This window comes from Adiantum capillus-veneris, chromosome 14, assembly GCF_014529385.1.
Source record: "Adiantum capillus-veneris isolate H3 chromosome 14, ASM1452938v2, whole genome shotgun sequence".
Taxonomy (NCBI): Eukaryota; Viridiplantae; Streptophyta; class Polypodiopsida; order Polypodiales; family Pteridaceae; genus Adiantum; species Adiantum capillus-veneris.
The window spans coordinates 64,190,836-64,212,063 of record NC_140944.1 but is presented as its reverse complement, the minus strand read 5'-3'; the positions used below and the strand labels follow the sequence as shown (position 1 = coordinate 64,212,063).

Sequence of the window (21,228 nt, the reverse complement as noted above, 5' to 3'; positions counted from 1 at the left end):
AAGTGTGTTCACACTTAGCACATCACTACCACGTATGTATGGTAACATTTGCATGTAATTCATGCTTTGGTAGAATGAAAACTATGTTACATTTCAAGCAAAATTTGTAGCTCAAATTCATAAACTTTGTTGTGTTCTCCAATCCAATGAAGATGATGTGATACATCACTTTGTGTACCTTCCCTTGTGTTCACCTCTGATTTAAATACTAGAAGCTCCCAAAATTTTGAGCCTTGTTCTTCCACTTTCGAGAAGTTGCACTCTTTGTAGACTTCGTGTCCATAAACAATTTGTCCTCTGTGCTCATAGTCTTACTCACTAGTAAGGATGAGGTGCAACCCTTTTGGTACACCTTGCCGTGTTCACCCACACACTCCACACCTTGTCATCAAAACAAGTGTTGGGTAAAGGGCCACTGTACGTGAGACAGAATGGTTGGCCACCCACCTACTAACCTCATTTACTTGATTCTTTTCATTATAGGGATTGCAGGTGTGAAGGCTTGCTCTGCCATCTTTGTGTGCCACTCTCCGCTCTTCTCTCTCTACAGTCTCTGTGCATGCATTGAGAAGATACTTTGATGATATGTTTAGTACATGTGGTGTCACAAAAATCATTAAAGTCCTTGACAACCTAATTGTCTAACTGTATATACATGAAATTGAGGTTTTTCTAGTTGTAATTTGGGTTGCCGTGTCAAGAAGCTACATGAATATTCGATTAAGCATGATATCATCGACACTTATGGTTTTGCAAGCTATTTTGGCAGGCGGACGGCATTATTTTTATGCAAGATTGTTGATGCTCTCTTCATGCCATTTATGCTAACTTTGCTTATTTATGGCTACGAAGGTAGCTTATGCAAATTGATGCTTAGATTGTCTGAATGAGTGGATTTATGCATTGTGTGTTGATGCAATTTATGGTATGTCGAGTTTCTTTTTTATTGAGCCGTGTATAGTGCTTAGTATTTTGCTTTGATGTGATGCTTGATAGCATCTGCACATTGACATCGGGTTTGTGCATTAGATACGACTTGATTGCTCTCTTTTTTGCGTCAGTGTTGATGATACACACATGGTTATGGTTTGAGATGCCAGCATCGGATGAGAGTGTGTGCCTCTCATGTAGTGCTCTCAAAGGGCCAAATCATTATATGTGTGTGTGTGTGAGAGAGAGAGAGAGAAAGAGAGAGAAAAAGAGAGAGAAAGAGAGGAGTTTTCTATGTGTTGTCATTGCATCCATGTGACTTGAAGACAAAAGGTACTTTTGCAAATTGAAACGTGAATTCCTCTGAATGAAAAATGGGCGGGTGTTGCTCATGAGCCATGACGTCGTACGCAAAGAGCAATGGCCGCCTCTTCTCTGCATCAACTAGCACTGGCTCCTATTTCTTCTTCTTCTTGTCACCGTTCGAGCTCAAGGCGGGTTTTAAGGCGGATTATTAGAGTAGCTGGGATTACAACACTTTCCACAAGGAGAATTCGTCGAGGATGCTCGACGCTGTTCTCTTCAGCCCAACGTAATCTATCCCCCCTTGCCGCGGATCATGATTTCATTCAAAGTTCAACAGAGGCTTCAGCTTCTTCAGCTCAACCTTGGTGGCAAGAGTGGCCTCGCTATCAGGTTCCTTATTTCTCTTTCAACTACTTACATTGTAAGGGCCCCCAGTATATTTGTGGCGCGTTTGGGGGTGAGGGAGTTTGGGGAGATATTGTTTCCAGTTAGTGTTGGTGTAGGCCTCTCAACAACTGCTTCCCTTTTGTATGGATGAATAGTTACACGCCTTCATCTCATCCAAAACTAGTTTTACCTGGATCTCTCGTGTCATGCTCGCTGGAAACTCATATTGCCAGCAAGTTTGATCACTGAACAGAAGGCATATGGTGGTTCTTTTTTTTTGAGGCTTTATTTTCTTTTCATTTACAGTGATGTAATGTAACAGCTTAGTATCATGTTCAGGTTTATGATGAGAACTCGAGACACTTTCGCCATGGACCGTTGCCAGGTGATCTGGCTGAACTAGAGGCATTCTGTCGAATATTCAGGTTAGCGGAGCAGATGCATAATGCAGTTATTGAATCCCTTATCTTTTCCAGCAAAGACAAATGTGTCCAACAGTCTCAACTCAACAGTGAGATTCCTCATAAGCAAGATGAAGAGGATTCTGGGGTTGAAGATGCTTTGTCACTGGAGGATAAAGTGGTCTCTTGTCTTGGGCGCATTGGTGCCCTTCTTCATCAACAAAAAGAAGATGTACTTGGTGGAAGACTTAGACTTGGCACCTCGTTGCCTGATTCATTGCCTCCTCTTTCTCAATTTAGAGCTGAAATGCATAGATGCTGCAAAGACCTAGAAGTTGATCTCTGTGTCTGCTTTCCGCTTGATAATGAACAATTCAAGTTTGTACACAGAAAACTACAGAAGCTTGTGAATATTTGCTTTGACTCTGGGTATGCCAGGACAGATGATGAACCGGATCATGCAGATATTCCAAATTGGGGAGCTGTTCACTTGCATAGGCCATACTTAGATGGAAGGCTGGAGAAAGGTACTGCTGGCTTGGTTTTGTGGAAAGGGGGCAGAATTACAGAAGAAGGTCTGCAATGGCTGATAGGTAAAGGATTCAGAGCCATCGTTGATTTGAGGGCTGAAGCTGCCACTGATGAGCTCACAAACTCTTTTTTGGGCAAAGCAGTTTCTGCAGGAACAATACGGCATTTTTGGTTGCTTGTCAACCAAGGAAGCAGCCCATCTAAGGATCAGGTGGCTGAATTTGCCAGATTGGCAGCTGATCCTCAAAATCATCCTCTTTATTTTTACAGCCAAGTGGGGTTGGGCCGAACTTTGTCAATGGTATCAAGGTTGTGTGAGTTCAGTTCTAGGAGTGACTTTGAGAAAGGTGCAATGCCAACAGGAAAGCCAAGTTTGGAAAGCTCCTACACTGGAGAAGAGAAAGAGCTTCGACACAACTCCTTAGCTGCCAAACATGGAGTAACCATGACTGCAAAACAAAGTGAAAGAAACGGAAGTCTTAGTGAAGATCAAACTTGCTGTCTCTTGGGTGAATCCATAGATAAACAGGCTGATCCTTTAAGCAATATCGTTACACCATGTTCACCCTTTGAGGCACAAAGACTAGCTTTTCATTCTTTCTCTAGGCACGGCGTGCACAAGTTTTTGAAGGGCAGGCAGGCTTCACCTACCAATTTCCAATTTAATTGCAAGCCGAAAAAGGTACTTAAGATGAATGCTGCTGACCATGATGAAGCTAGTACGACTTTGATGAATGCCGCTGACCTTGATGAAGCTACTACCACTTTGAAGAATACCATCTTAGAGCCTGCTGGAAGATGGGGTTTCGATGGACCAGGCATCCCAAGGGCAGGTAGAAAGGATGATCCCCTTAGTGAAAATGGTTATCCAATGATGACTTCCAATGAGGTAGGGAAAGAGGTTGACTCACTCAAAAATGAAAATGGATCTCTGACTTTGTCAAAGGGAGCTTTGTTTCAAGTTGCTGAGCTGGAAAATTCAGAAGAGGAGGCTGATGAGCCAGTTGTAGGCAATATGTGTTCTTCTACTACGGGCGTAGTGAGGCTACAGTCACGGAAGAAGGCTGAAATGTACCTGGTGCGCACTGATGGATTTTCATGCACAAGGGAGAAGGTAAAGGAGTCAACACTTGCCTTTACTCATCCTAGCACTCAGCAACAGATGCTTATGTGGAAGACAGCTCCAAGAACTGTTCTCCTTTTGAAGAAGCTTGGAAATGAGCTTATGCAAGCAGCACAACAGGTAACCGTTCCATTACAAGACTTTACTATAAGGCTGTGATGATTGCAGAAAGGAAGTTGACAAGTAAATGTAGTATTAGTAAGGTGATTGCTAAAAGGAAGTTGACAAGTAAATGTATTATCAATAGTTCTTGCATTTTAAAGTATTGTTTCTGTAATATTTTTAGCAGTGTTTACTTTCAGATGTTTGAGTCATTAGCTACTAGTTAGAGGTAAACTGGCTTTACTCTTGCAAGCTTCTTAGGGGATTTTGGTTTCCACTAGTCTATAACTTATAAGTGAATCGTTGGGTTCTTCAGTCAGTGATTTGATGTTACAAACTGGTGACGTGGCGTGGCAAGTGGGCAGCAGTACGTACACACACACACACACACACACACACACACCCTGGCACAATCCGGAAAACCATAGTCACAAGGGACGCATTCCGGGACGAGGAACGGGGGATGGGGCTCAAATGGATTTTTAGTGTAAAAAAGAGGGCGGGACGGCAAGTGGGGACGGGAAGCCAGAAAAAGGGGGTCCCCTGTGACTGTGCGGAAAACACACGCTGCAGTGCTGATGTGGCACGTACGGACCCCCAAAAAATGCGGCGGGATTTCTGGAAACAGTGCTGACGTGGCTGAGCTGTACGGATTGCTTTTTCCTACGCAAGCTGGGCTGAAAATCCTACGCCATGTTTGGGAGAAGCTTTTGGAATCCTTGCTTTATTTTTATGAAGCTTTTGAGAAGTTTGCTTTATTTTAAACTTATGTGAAAAGATGGCAGCTTTTGGGGCTCTTCTTGTGGCATCCCTTGTAAACCAATAAATAGGTGGTTGGGCTCCCACTCTGCAGAGCATCTGGACGCAAAGTCTGAGAGTGAAGACACCTCCCACTCCCTTGTACTTTGAGTTACAGATTAATACAAAGAGAAATACCGAAAGGGGCGCCAGTCTTTGGGGCCAATATCTCTAGGCACAGAATTACCCCGGGCCGTGTCGAATCAATTGTAAACTGTGAACTGTTTTGAAGTGAATGTCTGTTGTGTTGCGGTAGAATCTTGACTTGGAGTGTCCAAGTTTGTTACCGTGGTATCAGAGCGTGACTGATTTCTCTACTGCTGGGAAATCCAATCCTTTTCTCGTGACACTTATCGATTCAAACAGAGTTCAGTCGACTTCCTCTGCATCTGGGAATGCGGGAAGAGATCACGAAGAAGATTCTCACGAGGAGTATGGCCCGCCTCGGCCTACTCAGGCGGAGATTGAAGAGATGGAGCATCGACAATTGGTTGACAATGCGACAAAGATGATGATCAATCTTGCGAAGGATCCCAAATTTGCAAAATTTTTGACGTAGGTATCCTTCGATGAAGTACACTCTCAGTGGCGGAAGGCCACAGAACCACCCTCAAACCGGCACTCAAGAAACCTCCTACTCTGAGGATGTTTACAGAGCAAGAATTAGAAGAGGTGGTTGATACATGGATTACCCAGCTTTTTGACGCAACCTACAAAGCCAAAAAGCACGACAAAAAGCAGAAGAAAGGAATTGACTTTCTGGGTTATTTGGGTCGTCAATCTGCTTTTGCCTCAGCAAGAAAACAAAAGAAACATGTCCGATTTGAAGGAGTATCTAGTTCTTCTTCTTCTTCTTTTGACAGTTCTTCTAGCTCTTCTGACTCGAGCGAAGAAGACAGGAAAGGGAAAAAGCGAAGCAAAAAGCAAAGCTTCGGAAAGGGCAAGAAAAAGGCAAAGAAGTCTAAGTTTCACCCTGTTTCTGACAGTTCTACAAAGGACTCGTCTTCAGATAGTTCGGACTCCAATGATCACAGATTTTATGCAAAGAAGAAGAATCGAGAATTTATAGAAGGTGGACAATCAATTAAATTTGACACTTTTTTTGGATTTCGAGATGCTTCGAGGGCTTTGGCCTTCATATAGCAGTTTGATATAGTTTTCTCTGGAGGGCTACCTCTTACTTTAAGGGAAATGCTCGAACACGGTGGTCCACTCTTCTATTGAACAAGAAAGCACCAATTAAATGGCTGAAATTTAAGAGGCTTTTTATTTCTTCTTGGTTGACTCGGGAGTATGAACGCGACATTAAACTGCTTGGAACCATCTCCGGATGGCCAAGAAAGATACCTTGGACGCATACTGTGGGAGATTTTAGAGCTCTTTTCTACCCGCTTCTTCATTTAAGAAGATCTCATTTAAAGAACAGATTGAGCGGTTTACCTTGGGACTTCCTACGAAGATCCGAGATCACTGCTTAGAGCAAAAGTCAGATTCTATTCAAGAACTGATGAGTCATCTCGAAACGGGGCTTTGTCATACACTCAGGCAGTCAGACTTACCCCACAGATGAGATCATGACGCAGAAAGCAGAATAGACTTCTAAAAATGAAAGTAGAAAGAAGAAGAGCCCCCAAGATCAGAAAGATAAGGATGCACGACCCCGGCTGTCACGTGACACATCCCAACCCTATGTGTCCGTGGACAAGCTACACCACAGCAGGGTTCAGTCAGTTCAGTCAAGTCTAGATTAGCAATGATCTGGCACTTTTGTGAGTCTATTCGTAGACCGTGCATGCCCAGTCACTTAGCATAGATACATTTCCTTCGGTTGCACACAGCATGATCATCGGAATTCCCATCAGAATCCATTAGCATCAGTTAGGGGAATTTTCCAGTGCATTTAGCCTATTTTCCTATTTATTGGTATTTTCACTTATTATTTTTAAGTGACTTTCCAACAAAAGTAGGTAGGGCAATTTTGCTAAGTTAATATATAAGCAAACCCAAGTTAGCACTTTCTGGCAGAAGAGGCAACAGGAGCACCTTGCTCAACAGGCAACTTCTCAGCAGAACCTTGGTGGATTCCCTCCAAGCAAGATCCCAAGCCTTGGCGTTTTCTCCAAGCTGTAGATTCCTATCCCTAGCGTTTTCAACAGCATTTATCGCCGGAAAGCCAAGCCCTTGGCGTTTTTGCATCAGATCGTCGCCGGAAAGACCATCACATGCCTTGTGTTTTTCACATGCCCAGCGTTTTTGGAAATGCAAGATCAGCTAGCGTTTTTGGTCAACCTCAGTCTCTAGCGTTTTGGATTTCAGCAATAGAAAAAGTAGCAGATTCAGCCCACAAGAAGTAGCAGATTCAGCCCCGTAAAGATCGTCAGTTTTCAGCCATGAAGAACCTCAGTTATCAGCCCTAAAACGCAGATCTGCAGCAGTCAGAAATGCAGATTTTCAGCCTATGGAATAGCAGCAGATCAGCCCCAGGTTGGTCGCAGAAGTTCCCTCATTTTCAGCCATAAAAACGCAGCCAAAACAGTCATTTTCAGCCATCGAAACAGTCCTGAAAAACAGCAGTTAGAAGATCCCAGATTTCAGCCATCAAGTCGTCGTCGTCACCGTCGTCGTCATCGGCATAGTCCCATTGCATCAGTCCATTGCATACGCATTGTACACCTTTGTGCAATCAAAGTAGACCACTCTCGCCGACGAGAGTGGGGCCTTCGGAGGAGGGTTTTACAACCTCTTGGGTGTCGTATCTCTTCTCTCTCCTTCTCTTAGTCTCATTCACTTGCACGCACAATATCCACTCACTTTGTTCGTGACCACAACACTCTACAAGACGGAAAGCTCTCTCTTTCCCTAAGAACTAAAAGGAACCTTGAGCAATAAAGATCACTAATCTTGAGAAATACAACATTCATTCCGCTGCACCTAACATTGGTATCAGAGCTTTGGAAGTGTTCTGCATTACTCAAGGAAAGAACCACAAGAATTTTTTTGCTTGTTACGATCGCACGAACCCAAGTTTACTTGGGCGTAGCGATTCCTAATCGTGTTTTGTTGAAGAGTGACAGGAATCCCAAGAAAGAAGGGCTTGTCCAGCCTCCCCATGTGTCTTTTTTCACTCATTGAGAGCGGACTGTGCACTTAGCGGGCGGCCAATCGACGTGAGGTGGGAAAAAGCAACCTTGGTGTGAGCGCAAGGCCACCAAGGGGTGCGTCCGCAGAAAAGGGTAGAACTCGGGTGAAGAGAAGATCCTTCTCCAACGCGATTTGCAAGCGAAAGAAAACCTCAGGAACCTCAAGAACCTCAAGAACCCAAGACCCCCAAGAACCCAAGTTCCTCGTGAACTTTAGAACCCAAGACCCTCAAGAACCCAAGTTCCTCATGAACTTAAGAACCCAGACCACAAGAACCCACAAGAACCCACGACTTGAGAATGGTCATCATTCGAAGCGGAATGGATATTTTGCTTGGAGGTGATGAGCATGAGAGAGGCGAAGAAGAATTTTCCCCACCAGGAGGTTTTTCCGACCCTTCCCCATCTACGACAAGGATTGCACTAACTCCTATGGAGGCTTTCGACAAGAGGATGATGGACAGGAAGTTAGGAAGCGAAGAAAGCATCGCAGCCATCGAGTGTAAGTACCAAGAAAGAATGGCAGCCATAGCGCGTGAGCACGAGTAAGCACGCTTGGAAGCCAAAGCAAGAGAAGCAGAATTTGATAGAGAGAACAAAGCAAGACAAGCAGAATTTTATCGCGAGAACAAAGCACGACTGCAAGAGATGTTGCGACTCTTTTCTCAAGTGCTGACACTGATGCAAGAGATTCGGGAAAAGGAGACTCTCTCAGTCTCTTCTTCTCCAAAGCATGATACACAGGATTTGCATGATTGTGTGAAGCATGATGATGATTTGAATGACAATGACTTGCATGATGATTTGAATGACAATGATAAGCATGATGATTTGGATGCCAATGATTTGCATAATGATTTGGATGACAATGACAAGCATGATGATTTGCATGATCAAGATGTGATTTCTCACAAGAATGATGAGTTGCATGAAGAGGATGTGATTGTTCACAAGGATGATGTGTTAGTGGATGCTTTTTCTAGCGAAGCTAACCTCGTTGTAGATTCGATCAATCACCAAGAATCGATCTTGGCTTTCGAGTCAAGGTCCACAGATCCCCCACAAGAAGATTTGATAGATCCCGAAGAATCCATCTTGGCTCTCGAGCCTTGGTCCAAAGAACCCTCACAGGAAGTATTATGTGTTCGCATGATTGAGACGCACGCATTGTTTGAGTGTTTCATTCGTGAAGGTTTCCTGTATTTTAGTCAGCATCGTTATGTGATCCCTTTTCCTAGGCATGACATATTGTATGTTGAGCACGTTTCTCTCATGGATGAGCACGGATGTATGCGGATTGTTCATGAAAAGTTGACAAGTTTGTATGTTAGGAAGGCGCATTCCATGTCTCTTCCTTGGCATGACATAGTTTCCGAAAGAGCACATGATTGTATGAGTACCAAGCATGGGCATTTCCATTGTGATTTGCCACAGTTGATTGATTTCGATCAAACAGAAAAGATTCGATCTCATTGTTTGCATGTGTTTGATAAACGGGTTGTCACTCCGTCTCTATGTTCGTCTACCTTGCATACACAGTCCTTAGAGAAGACAAGATTTTTTTCCTTCACTTTACATGGAATGGGTATGTTCATGGTTTTGTGTTGGAGATGAATTTTCAGCCATGGAGATTCTTGAAGGTGAAAGAAGCAGGACTCTAGACGAAGTTGAAGCATCAAAGGAGCCATAGAAGACTTTGTGTCGCTTTCGGTGCGGCCCAAAGAAGCAAGAGTTGCAGACCTTTATGAAGTTCAAGTACCGCTCGACCCACATAGCAGAGTGGGCCGGCAAAGAGTCCCTTCCAGGATTCCGGATGCTGTTGGCGATCTCCCTCGACGCCATACAGTTTGGTACTAGTACCTCACTTTGAAAAGGAGGGGATGTCACGTGACACATCCTAACCCTATGTGTCTATGGACAAGCTACACCACAGCAGGGTTCAGTCAGTTCAGTCAAGTCTAGATTAGCAGTGATCTGGCACTTATGTGAGTCTATTCGTAGACCGTGCATGCCCAGTCACTTAGCATAGATGCATATCCTCCGGTTGCACACAACATGATCATCGGAATTCCCATCAGAATCCATTAGCATCAGTTAGGGAAATTTCCAATGCATTTAGCCTATTTTCCTATTTATTGGTATTTTCACTTATTATTTTTAAGTGACTTTCCAACAAAAGTAGGTAGGGCAATTTTGCTAAGTTAATATATAAGCAAACCCAAGTTAGCACTTTCTGGCAGAAGAGGGAGCAGGAGCACCTTGCTCAACATGCAACTTCTCAGCAGAACCTTGGTTGATTCCCTCCAAGCAAGATCCCAAGCCTTGGCGATTTCTCCAAGCAACAAATTCCTATCCCTAGCGCTTTCAATAGCATTCATCGTCGGAAAGCCAAGCCCTTGGCGTTTTTGCATCAGTTCAGTCAAGTCTAGATTAGCAATGATCTAGCACTTTTGTGAGTCTATTCGTAGACCGTGCATGCCCAGTCACTTAGCATAGATGCATTTCCTTCGGTTGTACACAGCATGATCATCGGAATTCCCATCAGAATCCATTAGCATCAGTTAGGGGAATTTTCCAGTGCATTTAGCCTATTTTCCTATTTATTGGTATTTTCACTTATTATTTTTAAGTGACTTTCCAACAAAAGTGGGTAGGGCAATTTTGCTAAGTTAATATATAAGCAAACCCAAGTTAGCACTTTCTGGCAGAAGAGGCAGCAGGAGCACCTTGCTCAACAGGCAACTTCTCAGCAGAACCTTGGTGGTTTCCCTCCAAGCAAGATCCCAAGCCTTGGCGTTTTCTCCAAGCCGTAGATTCCTATCCCTAGCGTTTTCAACAGCATTCATCGCCGGAAAGCCAAGCCCTTGGCGTTTTTGCATCAGATCGTCGCCGGAAAGACCATCACATGCCTTGTGTTTTTCACATGCCCAGCGTTTTTGGAAATGCAAGATCAGCTAGCGTTTTTGGTCAACCTCAGTCTCTAGCGTTTTGGATTTCAGCAATAGAAAAAGTAGCAGATTCAGCCCACAAGAAGTAGCAGATTCAGCCCCGTAAAGATCGTCAGTTTTCAGCCATGAAGAACCTCAGTTATCAGCCCTAAAACGCAGATCTGCAGCAGTCAGAAACGCAGATTTTCAGCCTATGGAATAGCAGCAGATCAGCCCCAGGTTGGTCGCAGAAGTTCCCTCATTTTCAGCCATAAAAACGCAGCCAAAACAGTCATTTTCAGCCACCGAAACAGTCCCGAAAAACAGCAGTTAGAAGATCTCAGATTTCAGCCATCAAGTTGTCGTCGTCACCGTCGTCGTCATCGGCATAGTCCCATTGCATCAGTCTATTGCATACGCATTGTACACCTTTGTGCAATCAAAGTAGACCACTCTCGCCGACGAGAGTGGGGCCTTCGGAGGAGGGTTTTACAACCTCTCGGGTGTCGTATCTCTTCTCTCTCCTTCTCTTAGTCTCATTCACTTGCACGCACAATATCCACTCACTTTGTTCGTGACCACAACACTCTACAAGACGGAAAGCTCTCTCTTTTCCTAAGAACTAAAAGGAACCTTGAGCAATAAAGATCACTAATCTTGAGAAATACAACATTCATTCCGTTGCACCTAACACCGGCTCACTCCTCGGGAGAGAGCCAACTACATTAAAGAGGGGAAGTGTTTTGGATGCGGAGAACAAGGACACATCTCCGCGAAGTGCCCTAAAAAGACACAGAAAGAACAAGATGAAGAAAGGCCAGAGAGTTCAAAAGCAGTTGAGGAAAGTGGACGGAAAGGCAAGATGAAAGCAGGTTTTGTTCCAGATTGCATGGGTATTGACCCAAGCACGATTGATGAGAGTACAAAACTTTGCCGAGCTTGGGGCAAAGTGAAAGATCAAGAAGCCCTGATTTTCTTTGATGGAGGAGCTAAGGCCAACTTCATTTCACCTGAATTGGCGGCGCGGCTTGAGATTACACCCGATCGAATGGGACCACAAGCAGAGGCAGTTCTAGCGGCACCTGGCAGGGACGTAGCCATTATACCTGTCATTGGCAAACTTTGGTTGCATTGTCAAGGGTATTTGGGGCACGAGGACTTCTACATAATGCCCTTGGAAGGTTGTGATGTCCTCCAGTGAATTCCTTGGTACCATAAGAACAACGCCGTGGTCAACTATCGGGCGAAGAAAGCGACACTCACTACTGAAAAGGGCTGAACCATTGTACTTGATGTGAAACTTAAGGGCGAGTCTGTCCCTATTGTATCGGCTTCGGCCGTTTCAAAATTAATGAAATCCAGTTTGTTCGTTTACTCGATCTTTTTGAAAGAGCTGAATGATGATCATAGGACAAATATGTTTGATCTAGAAAAAGAACGCTAAGATTTTCTCCACACTCATGTCGATTGCCTTTCAGAGGGCCTGCCAGGCGAGTTGCCACCAACGCGTCTTGAGGATCATACCATTGATCTGATACCTGGAAGCACACCACCGAATCGGCCACCTTACTGTGTGAGTCGAGCCCAGAATGAAGAGATTATGAACCAAGTGAAGACCTCTTAGAAAAGGGTCTTATCGAGCTAAGTACTTCACCTTGCTGCTCTCCGGTGTTGTTGGTTTTGAAGAAAGACGGATCTTGGAGAATGTGCATTGACTATAGAGCTCTCAACAAAATCACCATCGAGAACAGATTTCTGATTCCTAGGATCGATGATATTCTAGACCGACTACAGGGATCCTCTTGTTTCAGCAGGATCGATTTGAAGAGCGGATATCATCATATCCGAATCGCGTCGGGAGATGTCTACAAGACAGCTTTTCGGACGACCTTCGGTTTATTCGAGTTTTGGTGACGCCTTTTGGGCTTACCAATGCTCCAACGACCTTTAACCGAATGATGGACATGATGTTCAGAGAGTACAGATCTTTTGTGGGCACTTTCTTTGATGACATTATTGTCTTCTCCAAGGATGAGGCATAACATAGAGAACATTTGCTGCAGGTCTTTCAGGCAGTACGAGATCACAAGTTGGTGATTAATGTAAAGAAAAGTAAAATTTTCCTACCCGAGATACACTTTTTGGGACACATCGTCTCAACAGCAGGAGTGCAGATGGACTGGCCCGATTTGAAGAATGTCCATGAAGTTAGAAGCTTCTTGGGCTTATGTTCTTACTACAGGCGGTTCATTAGAAAGTTTGCAAAGGTTGCTTCCCCTTTGCATATCTTGACACAGAAAGGAGTCCCTTTCTCGTGGGGACCCACAGAGGTGACTGCCTTTCAGACATTGAAGGAGAAATTGACTACATGACCAGTTTTGACTTTGCCGGATTTGCAGAAGTCATTCGAAGTATATTGTGATGCTTGTGGTCGTAGTCTGGGTGCGGTCTTAATGCAAGAAGGCCATGTCATTGCCTACAAGAGCGATTGTTCTCCAGGCCGGAATTGACAACACAGATATATGAGAAAGAGCTTTTGGCGGTTATCCATGCTCTTACTCAGTGGCGAAATTACCTACTCGGAGCCGATTTTACGGTCTTCACAGATCACCAGAGTTTACGCTACTTCTTGTCACAGAAGTAGCTATCGGAAAAGCAGAAGCGGTGGGCGAACATCTTGTCACAGTTTCACTTCCAGATTGTCCATGTGCAGGGATAGAAGAACTTGGTGGCGGATGCTTTGTCCTGGAAGCCATTGGTTCTGGCTATTTCCGCGATACATCATAGGAGCTTCGAGGATATGGTCGATCAATATGCCACAGATATTGATTTTGCAGATATTTTCACTCGGATACGGAATTGGGAGGTAGTAGCGGGATATTCCATTCGGGATGGCTACTTGATGAAGAAAACGATGTTGTGTGTTACACAGCCGTTGAGAGAAAAGGTTTTAACCGAATGCCATTGTCCACCATTTATGGGTCACCGCAGCATTGCTACCACCTTGAAAGGTGTGGAGAGAGACTTCTTTTGGCCGAGACTCAAGAAGGGCGTGGACGATTTTGTACGCAGTTGCTTGGTATGCCAGAAGGTCAAGTTTGACAGGCATAAAGCAGAGGGATTGTTACAGCCTTTACCCATACCCACCCGTCCCTGGGAAAGTATTGCAATGGATTTCATTTTTGATCTCCCGAGAACACAGAGTGGACACGATGGTATATGGACTGTTATTGACAGATTAGCAAGCAAGCTCATTTCATTCTAGTGAAGAAGACAATCAAGCCGGATCACTTAGCGAGACTGTTTGTGGCCCAGATCTTCAGATTACATGGCATGCCTGAGACAATCGTCTCTGACAGAGACCCTAGATTCACGAGTTTGTTTTGGAAGCCTATTTGGGAGAACATTGGCACGCGGTTGCAGTTCTCGTCATCTTTCCACCCGCAGACAGATGGGCAATCGGAAATTGCAAATTCAGTCGTACTGGATTTATTGAAGTCTTACATCTCGGATCAGAAGACTCAATAGGAAAAGTATTTGTCCTTGGTGGAATTTACCTAAGTAACATGATTCACTCTTTGACGGGGAAGGCGCCATTTGAGATTATTGAAGGTGCTACGAAGATTCCACCCTTCCTAAGCACGAAAGATAAGATTTTTGAAGACGACGAGTACACACGGGACTTAGACATGGCTTTTGCCAAGGTCCGGGAGGCTTTGCAGAAATCTCAAGAAAGACACAAAAAGGCAGCAGATCGACATCGTCGCGATTTGAAATTAAAGGAGATTGATTGGGTGCTCTTATGTTTTGAGAAGGCACGCTTGAGAAAGAAAAAGGGAAAGGAGCGGCTTTTTCCAAAGCTTAGTATAAGATGCTATGGACCTTTCTAGATTTTCGAAAAGATAAATGATGTCTCCTTTAGACTGAAGCTGCCCGATACTTGGAGGATTCACAATGCTTTTCATGTGAGTCTCGTGAAGCCTTTTAAAGGCAATGTGCCCGATGATGGGGAGCCTGATGAGCAACCCGAAGTGGAGGAAAACGAGGAGATACTCGTTCCAGAACAGATTTTGGCACATAAAGATAGAAAGGTAAAAGGTAAAATGATAAGGCGGTTCTTGGTTAAATTCAAGAACTATCCCGCATTGGATGCGAAGTGGATGGAGTAGGAGCACCTGGCAGATACTCCTCAGATTGTGAACCTTTACCTTGAAGCATTTGGTTTAGCATAGTCTATTCCAAATAGAACCCCGAACTCAGCTTGGGCGGAATTTGGTGCAGCGGGTATGCACAAGAGGGGAGTCGCTCCACTCCTTTGTCAACAGATTGCTCCGATTTTTGATACTAAAGTCACTGATATCTCTTTTGAGTTTCAAGGATATTGTGAGCTGACAATATTCTGCTATATGACTTTATGAATTGGATTTTTCCCGATAATATGATACTGATTTGTTCTTGATTTGTCTAAGTGTAGGAACTAATAGACGAAATGACTGCAGCATTTTGGTCTGAAAGTGTCACAACTGCTGACGTGTCAAAGCCCTGAAGAAGGGAGCCAACTTGCAGATGTCGGCCGAGGGGCCTAAACCCTAAGAAGAACAAGTAACAAAAGAAGAAGTCCTACCAACTTATGGGGACCCCGTCCGCTGGGGCCCCAAGTGACAAAGGATTAAAATAAAGCAGGACTCTCACGCACACACACAAAAGAGACTTGCGACAGATTTTCGAAAATTGCGTTGGCAAGATGACGTGGTAGGCTGTACGGATTTCCGTGTTTTGCGCTAACTGTTGTATAGAATTCCGTGATTTACGCTAGCAGCTTTTTGGTTTTGCTTTTGGACCAGATGCTTTTGAGTTTGAAGGCTTTTTACTGTAAATTGCTTTTGGGGCCTAGGGCCTTTAAATATGAGGTTAGGGCTCATTCTCTGGCATGCTTCCTGGAGAAGGTGTAGAGTCTGGAGTATCGGCTTGTACTGTGTTGTGTTGATGCAATATAAAGAAATACTGAAAGGGGTGCCAAGGTTTGGGGCCAATACTCTCTTGGGTAGAATTCCGCCAATCCATGTCGCGTGTCGTCTCTCTCTTTCAATTCAATCGTTATTGAAGTGCTAAAAGTCTGTTCAGTCTATTCTTTTCTATTGGCACGTGGTGCCCGTCTTGTGACAGTGGTATCAGAGCATCAGGCGTGTGCTTTTCTGAAAGCATACCGGTCCTACAAAAGAGCAGACGATGCTTTTGGAATTTTATTTGAGGTATCTTCGGGCCCTGACCCCGGACTTATTAGCCACTCCCACCCTTACTTCATCGCGTATCGGGCACGCGCCCGTCTTCATCGCTCTCTCTTACAGGGCATAAGCCATAAAGAACCCAAGACATAGAATTCATGGATTCACCAGAATATTCGACATTCTTTCGCGGCATCCTCAGTAGAATCTTCCGATGCTGCAAAGTTTTCAACAATTTTTGAACTACATGTTACCCCCTCTGATGCCCCGGGCGGTACCTCCCCCTCCGGCAAAAAGTACGAGAGCTTCCAACTGGCAACCTTCTCAGCCGTCTGTTCCAATCGGGGGAGTCTTCAGGAATATGGTGCAGCTATCTGACCCTGATCGAGTGCAACCGCCTTTGCCACCGCCATTGCCCCCACCTCCACCACCACCACCACCGCCACCAGGCTACAATGGTTGGAGCCCATATGGATTCCTTATTATCCATACCCAGGAGATGTGCCTAACCAACCCAAAGATTTCAAAGATGGTGGCACGACAATCAAATTTTTCACTTTTTTCAGGATGAAAGATCGCAAGAAAGCATTGCAGTTCCTACAGCAATTCGACAACATCTATGCTTTGGGGAACTATACAGAAGAATCCAAGATTTCTCGAGCAGCGGGATTTCTTAAAGATAATGCTATGCAATGGTGGAGTTCAATCGTGACACAACCGCATGCTCCAAGGACCTGGCAAGCTTTTAGGGCAGTTTTTGCACTAGTTACACGACTTCTATGTTTGAAGTCCGGATTTTGGCAGAGTGGGGCAACTTGAAAAGGCTTGCCACCGAAACCATGGACGAATATCACCAAAGGTTTCTCGACGTGTACCTTCCGGTGTCCTTTAGATGTGTTCCCTTGGAGGCCCAATGCGAGCGATACACCATTGGGCTACCATCACCATTGTAGGAATATTGTCTATCCAAGCAAGTCTCCACCATGCAAGAACTTATGGACCATGCTGCAATCGGCTTTAAACTGATGAAGGGAAAGCTAGAGTTTACCACAGAAGAATCTCCGGTCTCTAACCACAACTCTCGCAAGCAAAGAACAAATTCTCGAGAGTCTCTCGTGAAAGTCAACAACAAAGGCCTCGTTTGACACCTCAACAACGAGACACCTTACTACAAGAAGGCCAATGTTTTGGATGCTTTCAAACAGGACATAACTATTTTGGTTGTCCTCAACGCACTGACAGACCCGCTGAGCCAACTCCCGCGTCGATGGTCGACAGAAACCCAGGACCATCTCTAGCCAAATGAGCTAAACCAATTATTGGATTAGTACTTGACATCTATGGCATACGCCTTGAAAGTTCAAATGAATTGTGTCGAGCATATGGCAAAGTCAATGGCTTCAAAGCCCTTATTTTCTTTGACCCCGGTGCTACAGAGAACTTCATCCATCCAGGATTCTCAAAGCAGATGCACTTTGATTATGATGCTGAGGGTGGAGAAATTGAAGCTGAGCTAGCCACGGGGCAAACTCAAAAAGTGGTACCGCTCATTGGTGCTCTTCCAGTGACTATTCAAGATTATCATGGAAAAGTTGATTTCCACATCATGAAGTTGGGCAATTGTGACGTTCTATTAGGCATGCCTTGGCATGACAAGAATGATGCGACTCTCTAGCTTTGTAATCGAACCATCACTGTGATGCAGAAGGACAAGTCAGTCGTCCTCAAAGTTCGGTTGTCCGAACAAAACCCTGAATAAACTCTCTAGTTGTTTTATAGTTAGATACTTTTAAACTTTGTTTGAGAAAGTATTATTTGAAACTTTATTTGAAATTTGTTTGAAATGGATGGTATCTGTTTTGAACCTGTCTTGGTGCCGATTTGAAATGTTTGACTTTGGTTTTAATACTGGTTTTAATGATTGGTGATTTTACTCCCGGGTGGAGGGTGAGAAATGATATTTGAGAATGCTTGTTCATACTCATGGCCCGGACCCTTTTGGTTATTTGCGGGGGGAGTATTGAATGATTCAAAAGTGTTGTTACTCATGGCCCAGACCTGCATGGTTATTTATGGGGGGAGTATTAAGAAGTCTGAGTAGTGGTTACTCTCAACACCTCCAAAAGACGTAGGCTGCAGTCTCGGGGGCGTTTGGAAGGCCTCTATATCTCATGGCCTGGACCTTTTTTAGGTTATTTGCAGGAGGAGTGATGAGGGAGTCGTTGAACAGCTCATGGCCCGGACCTGGATGGTTGTTTGCGGGGGGAGTGTTCATCGGCGGCTTAATGTTTCTTTGTCTTGTAACATGCATATGTGAGCATTTGTGTTGCATTGTGATGTGCCAACCACTGAATATTGCTAATTGGATGAGATTGCCTAGGTATGTAATTTTAGTGCATCAAGACACTCGTGGAAGATCAGTACGGTTTGGATGTGATGGCTAATTTTACTACGCCGGAATATCAAGAGTTCCGATCTGGATGAAAGGAGAACTTAACTCCTTGATCAAAAGAGCCGAAAGGAGAAGCTAACTCCTTAACAAAAAGAGCAAACTGCTTGTCCCTCGGAATGTCCCTCGGAAATTTTTGAGCTAACTTGAGTTCTTTTGCAGATATGCTGTAATCGCAGACGATTACTTTCTTTCAAGAAGGGGAGATGTCACAAACTGCTGACGTGTCAAAGCCCTGAAGAAGGGAGCCAACTTGCAGATATCGGCTGAGGGGCCTAAACCCTAAGAAGAACAAGTAACAGAAGAAGAAGTCCTACCAACTTATGGGGACCCTGTTCGATGGGGCCCCAAGTGACATAGAGGTTTAAAATAAAGCGGGACTCTCTCTCACTCTCTCTCTCTCACACACACACACACACACACACAAGAGACTTGCGGCAGATTTTTGAAAATTACGTTGGCATGATGACGTGGCAGGCTGTATGGATTTCCGTGTTTTGCTATTGACTGTTGTACGAAATTCCGTGATTTACGCTGACAACTTTTTGGCTTTGCTTTTGGACCTGATGCTTTTGAGTTTGAAGGCTTTTTACTGTAAACTGCTTTTGGAGCCTAGGGCCTTTAAATATGAAGTTAGGGCTCATTCTCTAGCATGCTTCCTGGAGAAGGTGCAGAGTCTGGAGTACCGGCTTGTACTGTGTTGATGCAAATACTGAAAGGGGCGCCAAGGTTTGGGGCCAATACTCTTTGGGGTGGAATTCCGCCACTCCGTGTCGCGTGTCGTCTCTCTTTCAGTTCAGTTGTTATTGAAGTGCTAAAAGTCTGTTTACTAGTTTAGTCTATTCTTTTCTATTGGCACGTGGTGCCCGTCTTGTGACAGAAAGATCTCGATAGACGTGATTGCAATAAGGATTAGTTAATCAGGTCTTGAGTGGATCTAGATGCGATTGCTAAATACGTTATCGATTAATCATGGTTTGAGATCCAAATGAATTTTTGAATGTGATTTGTTATGTGATGTCTTGTGATGTGACTGTCGATTGGTACATGTGCTAGATGTGTTGTTCCTAGTGCGTCGGTACTAAAAGTCAGTGTCTGCTAAGACAGTTTATGGCCTCTGTCTGTTTTGCAGGCGTAATCGAGGGCGATTACAATGCTTTCAAGAGGGGGGTATGTCACAAACTGGTGACGTGGCGTGGCTAGTGGACAATAGTACGCACACACACCCTGTCTGATGAAACTGGCCTGTGGGGCGATAGGCTTTGGCTTTCATCCGAAATTCTTTACTTTACTTTAGACACAGAGAGAGAGAGAGAGAGAGAGAGAGAGAGAGAGAGAGAGAGAGAGAGAGAGAGAGTACTTTGCAAAAGGAACTTGCGACAGGAATTAACACTTAAGTACACACACCGCTCGGAAGCTAGAATGCTCCGAGTAGACGCGACAATCTGTAGGCCCCAAAATTGGCGCCCCTTTCGGTATTTCTTTATATATTAACAGAGGGAATAAAACCTGTGATTTCCTACGAGCTGTCCCGCATAATCCAGGCTGAAAACCACTTGTTCGGGCCTGATTTCGAAACTATAACTGTACTAGGATGCTCCACAGACAGTATCCCCACGCAATAGATGACTTTCCCGACGCATATTGACACTTTGCAAAACCTGGCAAGAATCTGTAGCACCGTGAATTCTCTGTTTTCTGCCCTGATATTGCGCCAAATCACCTCTACAGCGGTCCCTTTGCGTCCCCGGACTTACTCGGGGTATTAGGGACCGTTTAGGGCCGAAACCCTAAACCTGCAAAAATACACAGTAGGCTGTATTTCCCTGTTTTGGGCTCCGTTTCGCGAGCCGGTTGCATCCGTAGCAAGTCCTCAAGCTCCCGCACCTGTAGGGCTACTTGCCCTATGAATCGGACGAGATTTCTTACGTGAAACCTCTCCGGATTCACCTGTACCTGCGGGGGATTAGCAACTAACTAATCCAATACCTGTGCAAGAGGTTCTTGCCTCGGCAATCGCACATGAATCCATACAACTGTACATAGGTCAAATGAAAAGCCCTCTTGTGGGACATCACATAACTACACGTAGGGGAGAGAGAGAGCAGTGTGTAGTGTGCAGGTCATCACTCCTAGCACCACACTGTACATAGAGTGGAAAGCAAGCACTCCATAGCTCTTAACCTGTGACAGTAACCTGCAAATGAGCCTCCCAGCTATAAAAATCAGCGCCCATTTTTCTGCAAGAGGAAAGTGCACCATTTTGTGCCACTTGGCGCGATTACAAGCATTTTCCCGTTTCGGGGTTGCCTCCTTAAAATCTCCCGATTGGTTGCCCAATTGACTTCGTGGCAGAGTTCTAAAATGTTCCCCTTGTCATTCTGGAGGTAATGACGCAAATACATTTCATGGCCCAAAATAGCAATTCCCTAATTTCTAGGAGATACTTCCGTTGGGCTCCCACCGGTCTTCTGACCATCTATCCCCATTTGGACCGCATCCAAAAATGCAATGTGGCCCAACTATCGGGTATTTTCTTTAGATGACCCACCTTGGCTTTGTGCCTTTATTGAGTTCACTTCATAGTACCCACCAACTTGCTAAGTGCGATGGGGGGACCTACATGATCTTGAACTGAGCCTAGACATCCTCTTACTATACGAATTCGAGTGCCGACCCACTTCTCGTCTATGGGTGAAACTATCGTTCACATTCGGCGATAGCAAAGCCATTTTCAGCCCTAGCGTTTTTGCATCTGCAAGACAACTCAACGTTTTTGCAGATCTTCGCGACGGAACCTCATTAAGCATCAGCGTTTTCAGTTTTCAGCAGTCAGTACCCGCAGTAGAACCCCCGAACCTCGCAGATCTCACCCTCCCGCAAGAGATCCTCGCCGCACGGTCAGATTC

General features: G+C 44.7%; 1 protein-coding gene across 1 annotated transcript in view; it reads left to right on the top strand.

Annotated features, from left to right (window-relative positions):
* Window positions 1–1,282: 1,282 nt before the first annotated feature.
* Window positions 1,283–21,228, top strand: part of LOC147442500 (NAD kinase 2, chloroplastic-like) — a 72,453-nt gene continuing 52,507 nt past the window's right edge. The window contains exons 1-2 of the mRNA XM_086528664.1: window positions 1,283–1,626; window positions 1,963–3,798. Of these exons, the coding sequence (XP_086384790.1) occupies window positions 1,351–1,626; window positions 1,963–3,798 (2,112 nt within the window). The 5' untranslated portion in view covers window positions 1,283–1,350. The remainder of the gene's footprint in view (window positions 1,627–1,962; window positions 3,799–21,228) is intronic.